A 15312-nucleotide genomic window follows, 5' to 3' on the forward strand; every position below is an offset into this window, starting at 1 on the left:
GATGGTGCGCTGTGTGTGTCGATCATCGGGGTGCCCACGTGCCCGAGAGAGTTTTGGGAAAAAAAAGATCAATTTTCTTGCGACTCCGAGTGGCCGTACCGGGTTTCAACCCGTTTTGTGAAAAGTCACGCATAATTCGGACACAATTTTCGGGCGACACGGCGGGTGGCGGGGGGGAACGAACGACGAATAACCAGACACCCCGCACGACAGCAGCAGCAGCATTGGTGTGGTTCAAATTTCGCTCTACATTCCACCTCCTCCTCCTCCTCGCAGTCCTCTGCGAGTCCTGCCTCTCTCTGTCAACGCCTCTGCCGGGGTCCAGGTCGGTGGTCTGTATCCGTATCACCCATCTTGCGCCTCTGCCTCTCTCGCTCTCTATTTGGGACACCCTGTAGTGTCGACCGAAGGCCGACCATTGCAACCCCAAAGCCCGAAGTACGGACACATAGACACACCGCCAGCACGACCCAGAACCGGTGGCGGCGACGGCGACGGCGATGGCGGCTCGCAAGTTCGGTGGACACTTGGGCGGTTTCCTTGCCAGCCGGCAGAAACCTTTCCTTCCACGAAAGCGGCCAATAATTTATGAAATGTTAGTAAATTATAAAAACATTATCCCGTAACTACTGCTGCTGCTGCCGTTGTTGACGTTTCGTATGAGAAGGGGTCAGCAGCTAGCAGAGCAGGGTCTGGGGGGCTCCCCGGCTCCCTGGTGGAATGGCGAGAAGCGAGTGTATCTTCGACTTCCAGCACATATGGTACCAGGGCCGGCGAATGAAGTAATTTCTAATGGGCGTCCTCTAATTTCAAGCCCAATTGGGTTCACTTCCCTCCGACTTCTTGGGTATCTTATGCAAGGCGCTTGCCGCCGGTTGACGGCCAAACAAACACTGAGGTGTAGCAACGAACTCAAGGCCATAATTGGGGCGAATCCTGCGATTGCAAGGCTTATCGCTTCCTGGTGATGTTGAGTATCAAATGTTGCCATAATTTGCATGGATCGTTTGGTAACGCTTGGTTCTAGCGGGAGTCCGTGTATTAGAAAAGGGCTGAAATTGAAAATTCTTATCAATTGGAATCATCTTGAGGATAGCGATGGTATGGTGCTCATGGTCTACAAGCAAAGAAAGCTGATATTGAATTTTTCTTTATGATTTGTTTGTAAAGCTTGTTGCAGTCAAAATCTGGACGATTCGTTTTAATAACTGAACTGTTCTTTATAGAAATATCGACCTTTTGGATTCGCGTTCTATTTCTTCTAATTTGTTTATTTTATTGCAATTGTTTTGTCAACATATTGAAGCAAAAGTCAAAATATTGAAGCAAACCTTTAAAAGTCGCCATTGGAACACAAAAGTATAAGAATCCGATTTAGCTGTCGCTATTTAGCACAAATTTTGACTAAATCTGAACTAAAGAAAATGAATTTGAGACAAATTTTCGATAAAAAATTTGATTTTGTCAATAGTAAAGGAATATCTAAAGATTTTTTATCCAATTGAATTAGCCCGCAATTTCTTGGCAACAATCTATAATTGGGGAGAGTTTTCTTATTGAAAAAGTAATTTAGGAATTTGTTGAAACTGTTGGCAAATAAGGTGACCCGCAGTACTGTGCAAAAAATTATTGGTAATGTCAAAGAAAATATTGAAAAAATCTTACGTAAAATTGGCGAAAACATTTGAACCTATCCATTTCCTTAAATACTATGGAAAAACCATTAAAATAGGATCTGTTGCTTCTTTAAACGTCAATTTTTTACTGCGAAATAGCTTATTCATACATTCTAACAGCAACAGGCTTTCAACTACATGTCGGCAATGCTCTTTTTACATTTTTTAGAAAATAAAAGTTTAATCATAACCAAGTATCTGTGTCACTCGCAACTTCTACTCCAGGTACATGGTCACAGATCGATGGAGCAAAATTCCTCCAATGAATCCTGCCAAAGAAATGCAGTAGGAGCGAGCAGAAGGAAGAAAATGGAAGGAAGAAGGATTGAGAAAACTGTACGTAACACACATAGAGAGACACACACACACGCACAGAACCTTCATATTGACCCAATCTAATGAGACTGCCGCCCCCCCCCCCCCCCCCCCAAAAACCCAAAACACAATCCCGGGGCCACAATTGCGCCAATTGCGGGGTTGAGGGGAAGGGAGGAAGGGGGGAGGGGGGCAAATTTCCCCAGAGACCGGCACGAGAAAATTTGTTTGTCATCCCGGTACCCGACGCCGACGAATTTCATTTCTTGGAATCAATTTTCCAAACCACTCACCTCACCACCACTCTGCCCTTTCGCAACCCGTTTCGTTTCCTCGCTGGCTGGCTGGCTTAGATTGTCTTTACACCACCCCCGGGTTCACAACAAGCACCGAAACATATGTACAATTACATGTTTACAGCGGTGTAAGGACCCCCGCGTCCTGCCAGTGGGATTTGTTGATGTTTTTCCAAGAATCCCTTGAGAAGGCCTGGCCCTCTCTCTCTCTCTCTCTCGCCTAGGAGTCTCGTCCATTAGAACGCCAGCTTATTGCGCTCACCCGTTCTTTCCCATTCCTCCTTACCTCACCGCTGGTTTTGTCACGCTCCTGTGTCACGCTCCTCGAATACGGTCCTTCGTACGGACAGGCGACATTGCAGCATTCGGCGACTGGCGTAGCGTAATGATGTTAATGAGCAAGATGATGATGATATGTGAGTAAAGTTATTATGTTTTTCTAGCTTTCTCTCGCGCAATAGTGTAGCAGGGTAGCAGGGGAATCCAGGATGGGTTAACCCGAGTGGTCCCGAGGAGCCGTTACGGATCGATGCCTACCACCGGAAGCACTGCGAAGGCGTCCAGCAGCAACATTGGTAGCAGTCCTTCTGCTGCTGCTGCAGCACCAGGAAACGCATGCACGTGCACGTTCCCAGACCAGCCGAGGCGACGGCATCGAACCGGAACGATCCCTCCTTTGTGGTGTGACACTGCAGATGAGCCACCGCAGCGCAGCGGGCGTGAACCGGTCCGGGGCGGGTGTCCTGTGTTGACCGTTTTCCGATTGAGCTGCTCTCAGTTCAGGCAGAACGCCAGCTGCACGAACGGTGAGCTGGCGGCCGGTGACACATTCGCTTTCTTCTTCTTCACCAACACCAATAACGATGTGAACTTCCCTAATCGCCGCGTGACTTCAGATGCGAACGGCCATCATCCGCTGCTCTTGGGTTCGGTGTGTAACATGAGCCGCCGAGATGAGAATTGCGCATAAGTGATTTACATTTTTCAAAATTAATTGCTCTCCACCGAAACGGATCTCATCCGTATATGGCAGCAGCAGCAGCAGCAGCAGCAGCAGCGCAGCCTCCTTTTCTCTGAAGGCCTCCTCCTGGCGGGAGCTGGCGGCTATTTCTCGACACATTTTTCATCTTCTCACCCATTCGCGCGATCTCACGCCTTCTCCTCCTCCTCCTGGTGCTTTCGTGATCGTGCCGAGACGATAACACGCCATCAACGACTGACGGCGACTGCACTTGAGCAGAGATCAATAAATTAACAATTACGCCTATGAATTTCATTTGGTAGCGTCCCATCCCCTCTCCAGGGTTCGTTTCGCGACGCAAATAAGCAACGCTCAACGCTGGTGCCGATGCCGGTGTCGGTGCGTTAACTACTGCTGATATCTTTCTCCCTCTAAGGTGGTTTTGCATTATTTATGCAAATTAATGAGCATAATTAATGTGTACCTGACGATTTGTAACATTGGGCCCTGGGCGAGGAAAGGGTGGCTGCTACTACTGCTGCTGCTGCTACCGCCACCGGCGTGACAGGACATAAACGCGGCTGTGTCCTTCGGTTCCGGGCGAGCTGTCTTTCTGCTGTGGACTCTGTTCTGTCCCGAATACTGTCGTTTGAACCCCCCCGGGTACATTCCACAGCAAATCCGTTGCCCGTGTTCTCCGCGATATGCATGCAAATGCAGCTCCATTCCCGTGCAGGGGAACATTGTACAAAAAAAAAAAAAAACCGTGAAGAAACGATTAACTCATTAAATGGCGATGTGATAAGCAGCGCCTTCTCTTGCCTTCTTGTCACCAATTGTTGCCATGGATACGCGTTTCTGTCAACTGTTGTCGTGCAAATTGCGAATGGCAAGTTGTGTGCGCGCGCTGCCGTGCGTGCACACGGGATTTACACGTGTCTCCCTCACCGGTTTGGCCCATTTGTAACACAATTAATGCGATGATAAATTGAGCAATTATGTCGCGTGGTTCCCTAATGATGCCTGATGCCGTTCGATGCAGGTGTGCTGTATGGTTGATGAGGTTGTAAAGAGACGCCATCATCATTATAAGCCGCACCACCGGCTCCCAAGTGGTCCCAACCGTGCGCAAGAATTGATAATGCAAGACGTTACACACATATATTTGCAAAGTAGAAAACATTCAGTAGTTCAGCGTGTAAATGGTGTGTTAAATTATAGAAAACACATCCCTAGTACACGGCGTAATGAATGTGTCAAGTTGGAGTTAAGCCTGTTCGCTTTTTACAAGACAGCGGCACAAGCACAACATCCGCCATCAACCAGCGCGCATCGAGTGCTACTGGAGTGAGGGAAAAAAATGGCAATATCCTCTCGGAACAGCCCGTGGCACTAATGGATGTCAGTTCGCTCCTTGCACGATTAAGAACAATTTTCCATCGATTTTTCACTGCTACGCGTCACGCACCAACGGGCGGCGACACCAAACGCAATCCCAATAGTCCGGTTTGCCGGATTGCCGGTGACCTCGATTTTTCCGAGAACCAGACGCGCGACGCACTACTGCTGCTGCTCTCCTGCGCCTTCTTCGCTCTGGCCAAATATCAATCATCAGACCACCCCAATTGGACCAGTAAAAACATCGAAACGGGATGAAATTTCCGAAATATGCAAATTTCGCCTCCAATCGGATGAAATTTATTTTCCCCGAGAAGCCATTAAAAACCATATGGGATACTGCGTGGAGGCTGGCCGCTGGCCGGAGCTGCCGCCAGATTTGTTGGGGTTTTTGTTGTTGCGTTTTTTTCCCCCTCTCTCTCTCTCTCCCCTCCGGCGAGAGCCGATTTCGATGGCGCCTATAAAAGCATTCGGTAGTTTTATCCCGAAAACCGTCACTCGCCAAGATCGTGAACGTGATCGCGTCGGTCAAAGTGCGTTCGATGGCGGTACGTGCCCCGGCTAGCTGATTCGAGAGCGATGAGCGATTATACCCGAAATGACGTCCATTTTTTCGGGTTTTTGACTCCCGACAACGATCTTGAGAGTACTTTTTTTTGTTTTTTTTTTAACGCAAATAAATGTCTAACGGGTGTTGCGATCACGTCTAATGGGCTATTTCGAGGATTGTCCCCATTCAACAACAACCATCCTTCGGTGAAACAATCGGAAATAAACATTTCGATAGCTGCATTTTATTTGGCCCAAATTCCGGATTTGACAAGGTGCTAGGGAGGGGGGGGGGGGGGGGAGAGGCGTTTACCTCTTTCTGCAATTGCACTACCTAGAAACGAATGCAACAAGCTGGTAGTTATGTGATGATGACCTCGATTTGAACGGCGCCTTGTCTCCTTTTTCCAGAAATCAATGGAAGATAATGAGTAGTCAAAAAACACTATCGGTTCGATTGCTAAATAGAAGTGTTGGTAGACTCGCTGGGTAGCACTGTATACTCCTTCGTTTAAGTTGAGTATCTTATTGAGTGTAGTTTTACCAATAAAGTGTGAAATATATTGTAATAATTTTAAATGGAAAGAAAGTGATGGGATAGCTGAATAATGCTTATAAATTTGTGTAGGATCAGTCGAATTTATTGTTGTGAGTCCTAGACACTTCTGTCGTTCAACTGACAAAACATTTTATGAAATCTTTATAATTACATAGATTACATTGAATTCGTAGTTACTACGAGAGTCTCTTTGTTTTCGCGCACTGGTTACTATGCACTGGTTAGATCTTCTAAACTCGTGGTTACAAGTCTATGGAATGGAAGTATTTAGAAATCACATCACATGAATGACACTTTTTGTTGCCAGAACTATTCGAAGAAGGCGTAAATTTTTATTCCTGATCCGGGTCGGATTTTGATTGATATACACATGAAATGAAACTTCCACAAACGATGACGGAAGATAGTATTCGCCAATGAAATAAACTCAGTGACCATCTTTAAAAAACGCTCAGCCTCCAAATGAAACGATCTATATTTCTGATCTGCACACATGAAAAGGCTTTCAACTCATTCAAACCATCAAACTATGTTTCTAGGACTGTCTCTACTCAACACCTATGTTCGTATCGAATACTCTACTTCTGCACTCTATCGGCACAACATACCACCCACGAAGAGAAAACCATCTTATTGTTTTAAATACCGATTCTAATCGTTCAATTCATACGTGTCCACCTATAACGCCCGGTACGTGATCGTCATTCACACGGCCATCATTAGCATCCCCCCCCCCCCCCCCCCCCCCCCCCCCCCCGAAGGGGCTCTGAAGAAGGACGACGGCGCACGACGTCGGGTCTCGAGACAGCGATGCAGACACATCAAGATTTACTATCACGGCTAACAATTATATCGATAATGCAATTGAGGGTCGGTTGTGGGCGCTACCGCTAAGCTACCGTGTGCCCCACGATTGACAAATGGATATTGCTTCCTGTGCAACATTGTTGTGCATTTGTTTTTTGCCTTGATTTCTCTAGCGCGTGTTGTCGCTGCCGGCGGCTTTCAGGGATTTTTGGGCTGACCACCAATCGGCAAATTTGCATCAATATCGAATAGAAATTAAGTAGCCATTCAATGGTAATGTTTTTTTCTAATGTTTTTGAGCTACAGGGCTAAACTGTTTTTGAGCTACAGGGCTAGCGAAGGTCATCAAAGTACTGTTTGCAGATCGCTACCGTGCGAGTAGCGTCTGTGGGCATTATAATGTTAGTATCATTTTTAAATACCATCGACATACATTTACCTACCGGCCCTGGAACTAATGTGATTAACTAGCGAATCAATGCGAGTCCCCAAAACACCAAAAATATGGAGACAATTTTGCTTCAAAAACCTCACGGTCCGCTCCGTGGCTGCCGTGTTGGCGGTGCTCATCAAAGGCTCTCGCTCTCGCGTAGATTATGCTCAATTTAAATGGCGCCATCCAGACCACGGCCGCGTGGTCCCTGTTCAACCACAAACCCTCCGCACTTCCCCCATCCACCACTAGTCTGCCTCAACGGTCTCGTAGGCGTCTAACGTCGCATTCTAGTGTCTCCCGTAGCGCCGCACAGCAACGACAATACCGCGGCTGCGATACCGATACAGGAGGAACTGGGATGGATGCATGGCGCCCCCGGCCGGGTGTCGGGGGAACAGGGGCGGTTGTCATTCGGTGTGTGTGTGTGTGGGGACGGGTCTGGACATTTTAAAATTTATCATCACGTCCCGCGCACTCCCATCAGCATTAGCCACGCGAATACGCGCAGTCAATAAACCATTTTGTCTGAATCCAATTATAATAACGTTTACGTTAACATGTGAGTGTTGTTTTTTTTTTATCCTTCTCTCCGCTCCGCTCTGTGCACCCCGTTTGTGCATTTGGCGTAAGCAGCACGATCGCGATCGGGGGTAGGTGACGCGCGCCTCGTTTTTTTGTGTTGTGTGTTTGTGCGAATTTATGATGTTCGTTTTTCGCACCGGTCGTGATGGTTATTAGAAAACAATACGGTCTCGAGACGGTTGCTTTCTTTCGACGTGCGTTCGTCTGGACAGTTGCCGACAGCTAACATCGTTGGTATGCATGATCTGCAATCTGCATTTCATAAAGTGTCACCCCGGTATGAGCCCGGTCGGTCACGATGATGCGGCATCCGAATGAACGCGAGAGAGAACGATTTTCGGCCATCATTTGCAATGTGCTACTCAATTAGCCGTTTTTTTTGCCACACCATTTTAGTTCCTATGCCAATCCCTCGATAGTCTGGAGCGTGTGAAGCAAAGTGTAACTTGAGAGAAGACGATTCCCAATAACTTACCTTGACGTGGTTTTAATAAATGGACGTGGTGCAAAAATGCAAACGCGTACCCTCCGCGATTGGTTATCAATATGGCGGCTAGAAGATGCAGTTACTGCTAGCTGCTGCTGCAAGGTGACATTTTCTGCCGTAGGAATATCTTGCAAAAAAATGCATTTACATTTTGAATGAAGCCTAATGGTGCGTCATAATTCATATCTTCGGCTTGGTTTGGCTTGGGCCTGATCGATCACGGTGCTCCAGCTGTGTTCCGGTACATACCCGAAAGACCAATCGTTCCCGTCCAGCCATTGGTCCCAGGATCATTTTCGTGGCTGTCCAGACAGACATGGTGGCAGCGGTGTGCATGGCGTAGGCTGGGCCACGCGCTCGGTATCACTTTTCGTGCCATAAATCAAAAACCACAGGATATTCCGAGCTCTTCACGCTGCGCTGTGCGTTTCCGTTGCGCACAGTACGGCGATGGTGAGGGCCACAGCAACGTATGATGATTTTAAATTGATCAAAAATATGAAAACCATACATCACCACAATCAGCGAGGTTGCAAAAGTTCTCTCTATCTGCATACGGTGCCTGACACACAGGATGCGGGTCACGGCGGATGACGTGTCAAGGTTTTGCGAATTAATACGCCGCAGATCATCCGGTACGCTTGGTGCACGGTTGTCCATTCATGCTAGTCCATCGTCCTTTCCTGTCAGAATAATCAGCATTATCTAGATCAGGATTGTACTCGCAAGAAGGAAGCACCTTCTTCCTACAATTGTTATTTTAGTAGGAAGTGTTTTCAGCTGAAGAACTGAAGAATCTGATCAATATGGAGGCTTATGGGGAATCAAGTACATCGCTACCGTTCGATCGCCATTGCCTATTCGTCGAGAATGCAGCACCTGACTTCCTGTTCGTCGGTGTAGTCCGGTTGGCAATCGGTCGCTCACCGCACATCACCTTGACGGTTCGGGAGGGAGCCTGTCGCCGGTTCGTCCGGCGAGGTTACGAGGCTCCCACAGCAAGAGTTGAGTCGACGGCACTATTTAACATGCAGTATAGAGAACAGAAACAAGATTGAATTGACCACAGAAATGGAAGCTCCTTATTGCCTGATTCGATTTGCACCGCTGGCAGGGGATCTGACTGTGACGCCAACGATCGCGAGCATTATTAGCATAACAAGTTTTCGGATGATGCGATGCTCGAAGCAGAGAGGCGGACCATAGAGGACGCTAGACGTTTTGTTCGGAGCTGACAGCTAGCGTGGACAGCACCATAGTTGAGGTCGATTAATTGGAATCCAATAACTCAATTACCACTACCGTACCCGTCTTTCTAGCCCTCTCGGGAGGGGAGACACACGAGGGGGCTGGTAAAGCAAGGGTACGGTCTCCGTACCCGGAGCCATTTTGAAATCGATACGCTGCGTCGAAGGGAAACTGCTGCTAACGATGCTTCCAGATCACCACAGGGACCCCCTGGCAGGACACTTCGCAGACTATAGCGCTATTGCCGCGCTGCATTACAACATCGTCGCGTTTGATATATGAAGGTGCTGCAGGTAATAGTAGAAAAGAAGCATGTAATTGACTGTAATGTGATGTAAGCAGGACACCGTTGGTTGGTGCCATTAAGAATAGCTACGCTTATCAATAGCTACCATCAATCCGTTTACCTTATGCGGCTGGCGAAACATATTGCCAGTCGATACGATACTGATCGAAAGGTCATTACACAACGGCATCCATTTGCAAAGTTCCGTTATCTTGCTGCCCTTTTTCCGTCTGAATATCTTCTGAATGAATTCGCGGGGGGGGGGGGGGTGGGCCAAGATAAACAATCATATCGTTATTGTTATTACGTTGTCTTATGTATATTTCACTTTTGTCATTTATTGATAAATTTAGAGCTCATACGATCATTTCGCATACTTTATTTAACATACTTAAACTTCGGTTTGTGCCTTCTTCTTTTTCTTCTTCATTGAGGATTTACCCCGGAACGAATATTTAATCCAGCATCCTGGGCCTTCGCTAGCCATCTGCTCTGAGGATATAGCCGTCTGCTATTTTAGAGACCGGCTACTAAGACCATATGTCGCAAATTTAATCCCAAATAGTATTTGCTGGTATTTTTATTTCTTATACTGTTTTTTTCTCCTTTTTCGATTGGTTCTCCAGCACTAGCCTTTCTTCTGCTAACTATAGCTATTAATGTTTCAATAAATGGGTTTAAAGAAGTTTTTGAGTGTGACTGATTTGAAAACATAGATTAGAAGACATTTTTCATGCGAGTGGTTTCACGAAAACTATATAAGACACTTCTTCTGCAAAAAGGATCATGCTGACGTATTACTTGGATCTAAGAAATAATGGAGAGCATACTTTTACAAGAACTGTTTGCGAAAACGGCACAAACCATTACATTTATTACAATGCATTCAATTTTCTGACTTTTTCATGAATGAGTGGAGCAAACTCAAACAAAGTTTGCGAAAAATTTATTAGCAAATGTCTACTGCAAGAAATCAATCACTTCTTCCAGTTCCCTTATTCTAGCCTGCTGGTGTGCCCATTTAGCCTCCGCGGACTTTACATTATTCAAGCCCCACCTATCATGCGTTACTCGCTGGCCGCAGACTACCTCCGCTTGTTGCGTTTTGAGTTGCTCATAGTACTGCAGATCGTTCGCACGTCGATCGCTGCGTGGATGTTTCTTTGGCGCTGGACACAGTTTGCCTCCCTCGGGAAACGGTGGTTCGCTCATGTAGCGCTTCAGGCAACCCTGGTGGTAAATGTGGCCACAGAACATGCGCACCACAAACGAGTCACTGTCGTCCTGTGTGATAATCTGCGTTGGACAAGCCGGCAAGCAGCAGGTTAAGCAGATGGGGCACTTTTCGTTCGGAAAATCCTGCAATGCCGCTATGATAAAGCCAAGCGTTCGCTGGAGGCTTTGCTTAACGTGAAATGTTTCGTTGGCTTTTAGCTTTCGAAGAGGGGCTTCCACGCATTGCCGAGCGATTTCCTTTGCCTGCCCATTAACGAAGAGCACCAGCGGTGCCGGTAGGTTGCATTCGAAGGTTTCCCATTGGACTCGTTCCGCGGGATAGCTTTCGGGAACAGTGAATTTGCCAGTGAAGAAATACTGGCCACCACGGGCCGCCACGCTAACCGTTGATGTCTTTTGTTTCAGTTTCAAATCGTTGGCATTCGGTAACATCTGGCGAAGGTTTTGAATCTCGTCCAGTACAATGCACAGAGGATTCTCCGACAGGTATCCGTCGATGAATTTAAGTATATTCATCACCTGTGGCCGCCCGGTAAACTCCGTGAGCTTCGAGTCGCAGATGGTAAGAAACCGCTCAAGAAATACGTCTGGCATGGTTTTGCTTTTGAATTCTAATAGAAGCTTCTCTGAGGGATAGTGCTGCGGGAACCGAATACAAATCGTTAGCTGCCGGCTTTTCGTGTGATGAAGATCAACACGGATCTGAAATTATGTAAACATGATTAGAGTGGGAATTATCAAACCAACCACAATTCTTACCAGCGAAGAGAGACAAGTGATCAGCTTCGATTTCGGCAACACATTTTCGCAAAGTCTCTGCACTTCAGCGACCTCGTCCTCTGCTAGCCCCATGATTTCTCTTTCTTCTTTTTGCCACTTTGTACAAACACGTAATGCATTAAACTAAGGGATGCTGTGACCGCATGGAAACGAAATTCAGGAGGCAGCAGGTGACTCGGTGATTCTTTTCTACATCAACTTGTTGCTCAATTTAGCCTTTTGCGGTTTTGATCTTGCATTAATTCTGTCCGGTTTGTTATGCAAAATGGCTCGATAAAAATATGATGTGGCTTATACGGCCATATCTTTTAGTGCTAATTCATCGCGGCTTTTTTTGTAAATAATTCCAAAATTTGAAAACAATTGCCGTTACATCGATTATTTGTAGAAGTTTTCGGGAACTTTCTCGAATGTTCCGGAATGTTCGGTAAACTATATAAGCATTTGCGCAACGTGGTTTGCGTAAGTCCTCGAATCGAAGTGAAACGTGCTGTGACAAGGATCTGAAAAAATGCGTTACAAGTAAAACACGTGTTGGTTTAATTACAAATTCGGAAATGTGTTCAGCACGAGATCTATGGAGTGTGAATAGTAAAGTATAGCTGCTTGCAAAAACTGGTTCGTTAATTTTTTCGAATTCTTTAAGAAAAATCACCACTGAAGTGGCTGAAGGTTCCGGCACACAGGATCTGTAATTTTCCATAAGCCTCGTTTACAGGTACCCAAAGTCAAAGCAAAGGCGCAGAACAGAAGAAGATAGATAATTTGGATAAACCAAAAGCAATAGAATCGCAATCAAATAGCTGGCTTTGTGGTTCACAATATTTCACAATATATTTTACGCTCGTTCCGTTACGCTTCCAGTGTCTGCGGGCCCTAAACCGGTGTAAAAGTGTGCGTGACCGGGTGGCCTGTCAACCTCGAAAATGCTGACAAACCCAAATGTCAGCACATTCAGCAACTTTCGAGAAACATCGACCGGTTTCGCCAAGCTTCCTCCGATCGCAAATCGTTTCGCAGTGCGGTAAAACGGTGAATACGATTAAAGAAAACGAATTTACTTGGTTTAATCGAACAGGGTTCAGGTGGTGGAACGCGGAAAAGCGCACGACAAACTGTGGCCGCAGAAGTTCTGTCGCTGGAAGGTGCTCCCTCCGAGTTCTAAGTGGTGTCTAGGAGTGATTGCGTGCGCGCTGTGCGGTGGTTGAGTGAAGTGAAGTGAAGTGAAGTTTGCTGTGTCGTCTGTTCCTGGAGTAATCTTCTGCCCAAAACCACGAAATGTCGGTGATTGGGTTGGATTTCGGCAATGAGTCGTGTTATGTGGCGGTGGCGAAGGCCGGCGGCATCGAAACCATCGCGAATGATTACAGTTTGCGGGCCACACCGTAAGTACGAGGGGTTCTAGGAAAAAGGTTGTCTCGCTGATATCTCGGGCCAGGGAGGGGGGCTGTTGCGAGGGGCGGAGCTGTGCGCGTGTTGTTACCAGGCGCTCAGAGCGGAAGGGGATTCAACCGCTGCCGTGATTATGTAAAATTGTCCATTTAGAACTCGTGCTTAGGGTTCTGCTACCGTTCTTGGCCACACAAGTGCCGCTCTCCCCGTAAGCATCCACTTTTCTTCTTTCCGGAGGAGCTCTCGGGGCTGTTCTTGCGACTGACAGTTCGGCTTCATGTTTCGCTTCGCAGGTCGCTCGGCTAGCACACGGTGCAGGCGCGCACAACATAACCTGCAAATGTTCGAGAAGATTCCTGGTGTGAAAATCGATTTTCCCTTGATTGCAACGATGCCATAGGGATATTGTAGGGACACATCACTGCATGCCAGCTGACTGGCGCCCCTCCCCTCCCCCTGCAACCCGCAATGTCTGGGGCCGCGGCCAAAAGGCGAAAGGCTCCAGACGGGGTTGACACACGACCAAGACCACGTAATGAATGTGTGCTTCACAGCGTACTAGGATGATGCAGCACCCGAACTCTGTTTCAACGAAAATATTAAGGATGACTCTACAATTCTTCATGTTTTTTGATGTGAGAAAATTACTAGTCAACCATTAATCCGGTCATCACACTGGCGACAATCTTTGGTTTTTTGATAAACACTACACTAAACACTACAAACCAACACTAAATTTTACAAAACATTTTTTTAAATCACGTTGCCTAGAAAGCTTCACACAGAGCAGCCACGTGCGTATTTTTGTCCAAATTTCTGAAGGAAATCAAAGAGAAGACACTTAAATTATTTCATAATTATCATCAACCTCCTGTTACTAGACGGCTTTAATGAGAATTGCTTCAGTTCATAAGCATTTTTACCCTTAGATTCACTGATGTCCCCCGCCAAATGGTCCTTGCATATCTCTGCATGTCGCGAAGGTGATACACACATGGTACATTATCAAAGAGTTTTGCCTGCTAAGGGTGGCATATGTGCGTACCCGTCCCCCCATGAGGATTGTACATCGATCGACGACGACGACGATGGTTATTCATGATCGCTAGCACCGATAAGCCGAGAAAGGTCAGATCAAGTTGTCGTCCGGTGGCGTTGCTCGATCACCTATAGAGCACCAGCCACATGTCCCGTTTGACAGCAACCTTTTTGAATTTTGGAATCCTGTGATCACACGGAACACTCTAGGAATGCCTAATTTTTTTGGTTAAGCCCCCTTTGAGAGCGACTGTGATAATCATTTTTCCCATGCCCTGCATATCTATTTGGAGGGGTTTCCCAGGGTCGCCCCGGGTTGATAGAGCATATCGAAGATGTTGGTGCGAGATGTGTAGAGGAAGGAGCAGGCAGACAGGAGGCTGGCTACAAGCCACAAACCAATCGCGCCGTACATCGCGTTGTGTGACCGCAGAAGCAGCACCAGCTGTTGCTGCTCTACGACAACGCGATGTGTCCTTATACGGTACTAGCTTTTGCACACTTTCGTAGTAGCCCGGGGTGTGCGTGTGTGTCTGTGCTCTATGAACTTATCATCAGAGCAACCCTCTCTTCTGCACTGGCTGGTATGCGAAGTATCGTTGCGAAGGTGCCTTAGCAGTCAGCCAATAATATGTCCCTCTTATCTACCATCCAAAGCTTTGCTTTGTAAAACTATTTTCACTATTAGACCATTTAAGTTACATTCACACGTGCTCGATAGAGTGAGAAGATGATCAATTGTCTTCCCACGTGCGAAATGTTCTCCTCCATACCTTTCCAGTTGTTTATAACTGCGCCAATTCCCATGTTGTAGCCGATGTCTGGCGGCACCGCCAAGAGAGACCCCATATGTGTCATCGAGACTGTATTTCACGCAACGCAAATGACCTTAGGATAATATTTTACACTTGCCCGCGCCCCTCCTGTGTGCTGGTGAACGGAATCTTCGTCATCGGCAAAGTGTCACGGTTCGTACTGTTTCTGTTCCAAGCAAGGCTATCCTGTCTGTCGTATCCATGTGCAGTAGTCTGTCTGCCATCGGTTGCCATCGCGAGGGGTTGCTAGGTGAAATTTATATTACCTTTCACAGGCCATGTCGCCGGAGGGACAACAGCAGCATCTCATCGTCGCGTTGCACCACGTTTCTCGAGTGCACAGGTGGGACACCACCTTCCTCTTACCACCACCTCGCCCATCAGCTCACATCGGCAGATGGCAGTGTCTGCGTCTTCGAATTAAATGTGCGCTTATAGCTTCGCGTCGCGT

The 15312-nt window shown here is 47.0% G+C and overlaps 2 protein-coding genes across 4 annotated transcripts in view; one reads left to right on the forward strand and one right to left on the reverse strand.

Moving 5' to 3' along the window:
• Positions 1-10024: 10024 nt before the first annotated feature.
• LOC125954088 (uncharacterized) lies at positions 10025-15158 on the reverse strand. Its single transcript, XM_049684096.1, has 3 exons — positions 14820-15158; positions 11596-12119; positions 10025-11538 (listed from the first exon to the last, which is right to left on the reverse strand). The coding sequence occupies exons 2-3, from the start codon at positions 11686-11688 to the stop codon at positions 10561-10563; spliced, it is 1071 nt and encodes a 356-aa protein (XP_049540053.1). The 5' UTR covers positions 11689-12119; positions 14820-15158; the 3' UTR covers positions 10025-10560.
• LOC125954079 (heat shock 70 kDa protein 4) overlaps positions 12584-15312 on the forward strand; it is an 8737-nt gene continuing 6008 nt past the window's right edge. For 2 of the 3 annotated variants that reach the window (XM_049684078.1, XM_049684080.1), the window contains exon 1: positions 12584-13001. In XM_049684078.1, the coding sequence (XP_049540035.1) occupies positions 12895-13001 (107 nt within the window). In that variant the 5' untranslated portion in view covers positions 12584-12894. Of the gene's footprint in view, positions 13002-15124; positions 15205-15312 lie in introns of those variants that run through there. The other variant, XM_049684079.1, reaches the window with a different exon arrangement.

Source organism: Anopheles darlingi, chromosome 3, assembly GCF_943734745.1.
Source record: "Anopheles darlingi chromosome 3, idAnoDarlMG_H_01, whole genome shotgun sequence".
NCBI classification, from domain to species: domain Eukaryota; kingdom Metazoa; phylum Arthropoda; class Insecta; order Diptera; family Culicidae; genus Anopheles; species Anopheles darlingi.

Bases quoted from the DNA above. Each gene is read 5' to 3' on its own strand.
- LOC125954088 (XM_049684096.1), bottom strand. From the start codon at position 11,688: ATGGGGCTAGCAGAGGACGAGGTCGCTGAAGTGCAGAGACTTTGCGAA. The intron at 11,539-11,595 runs GTAAGAATTGTG...ACATAATTTCAG, and splicing joins TCACTTGTCTCTCTTCGCTG to ATCCGTGTTGATCTTCATCA.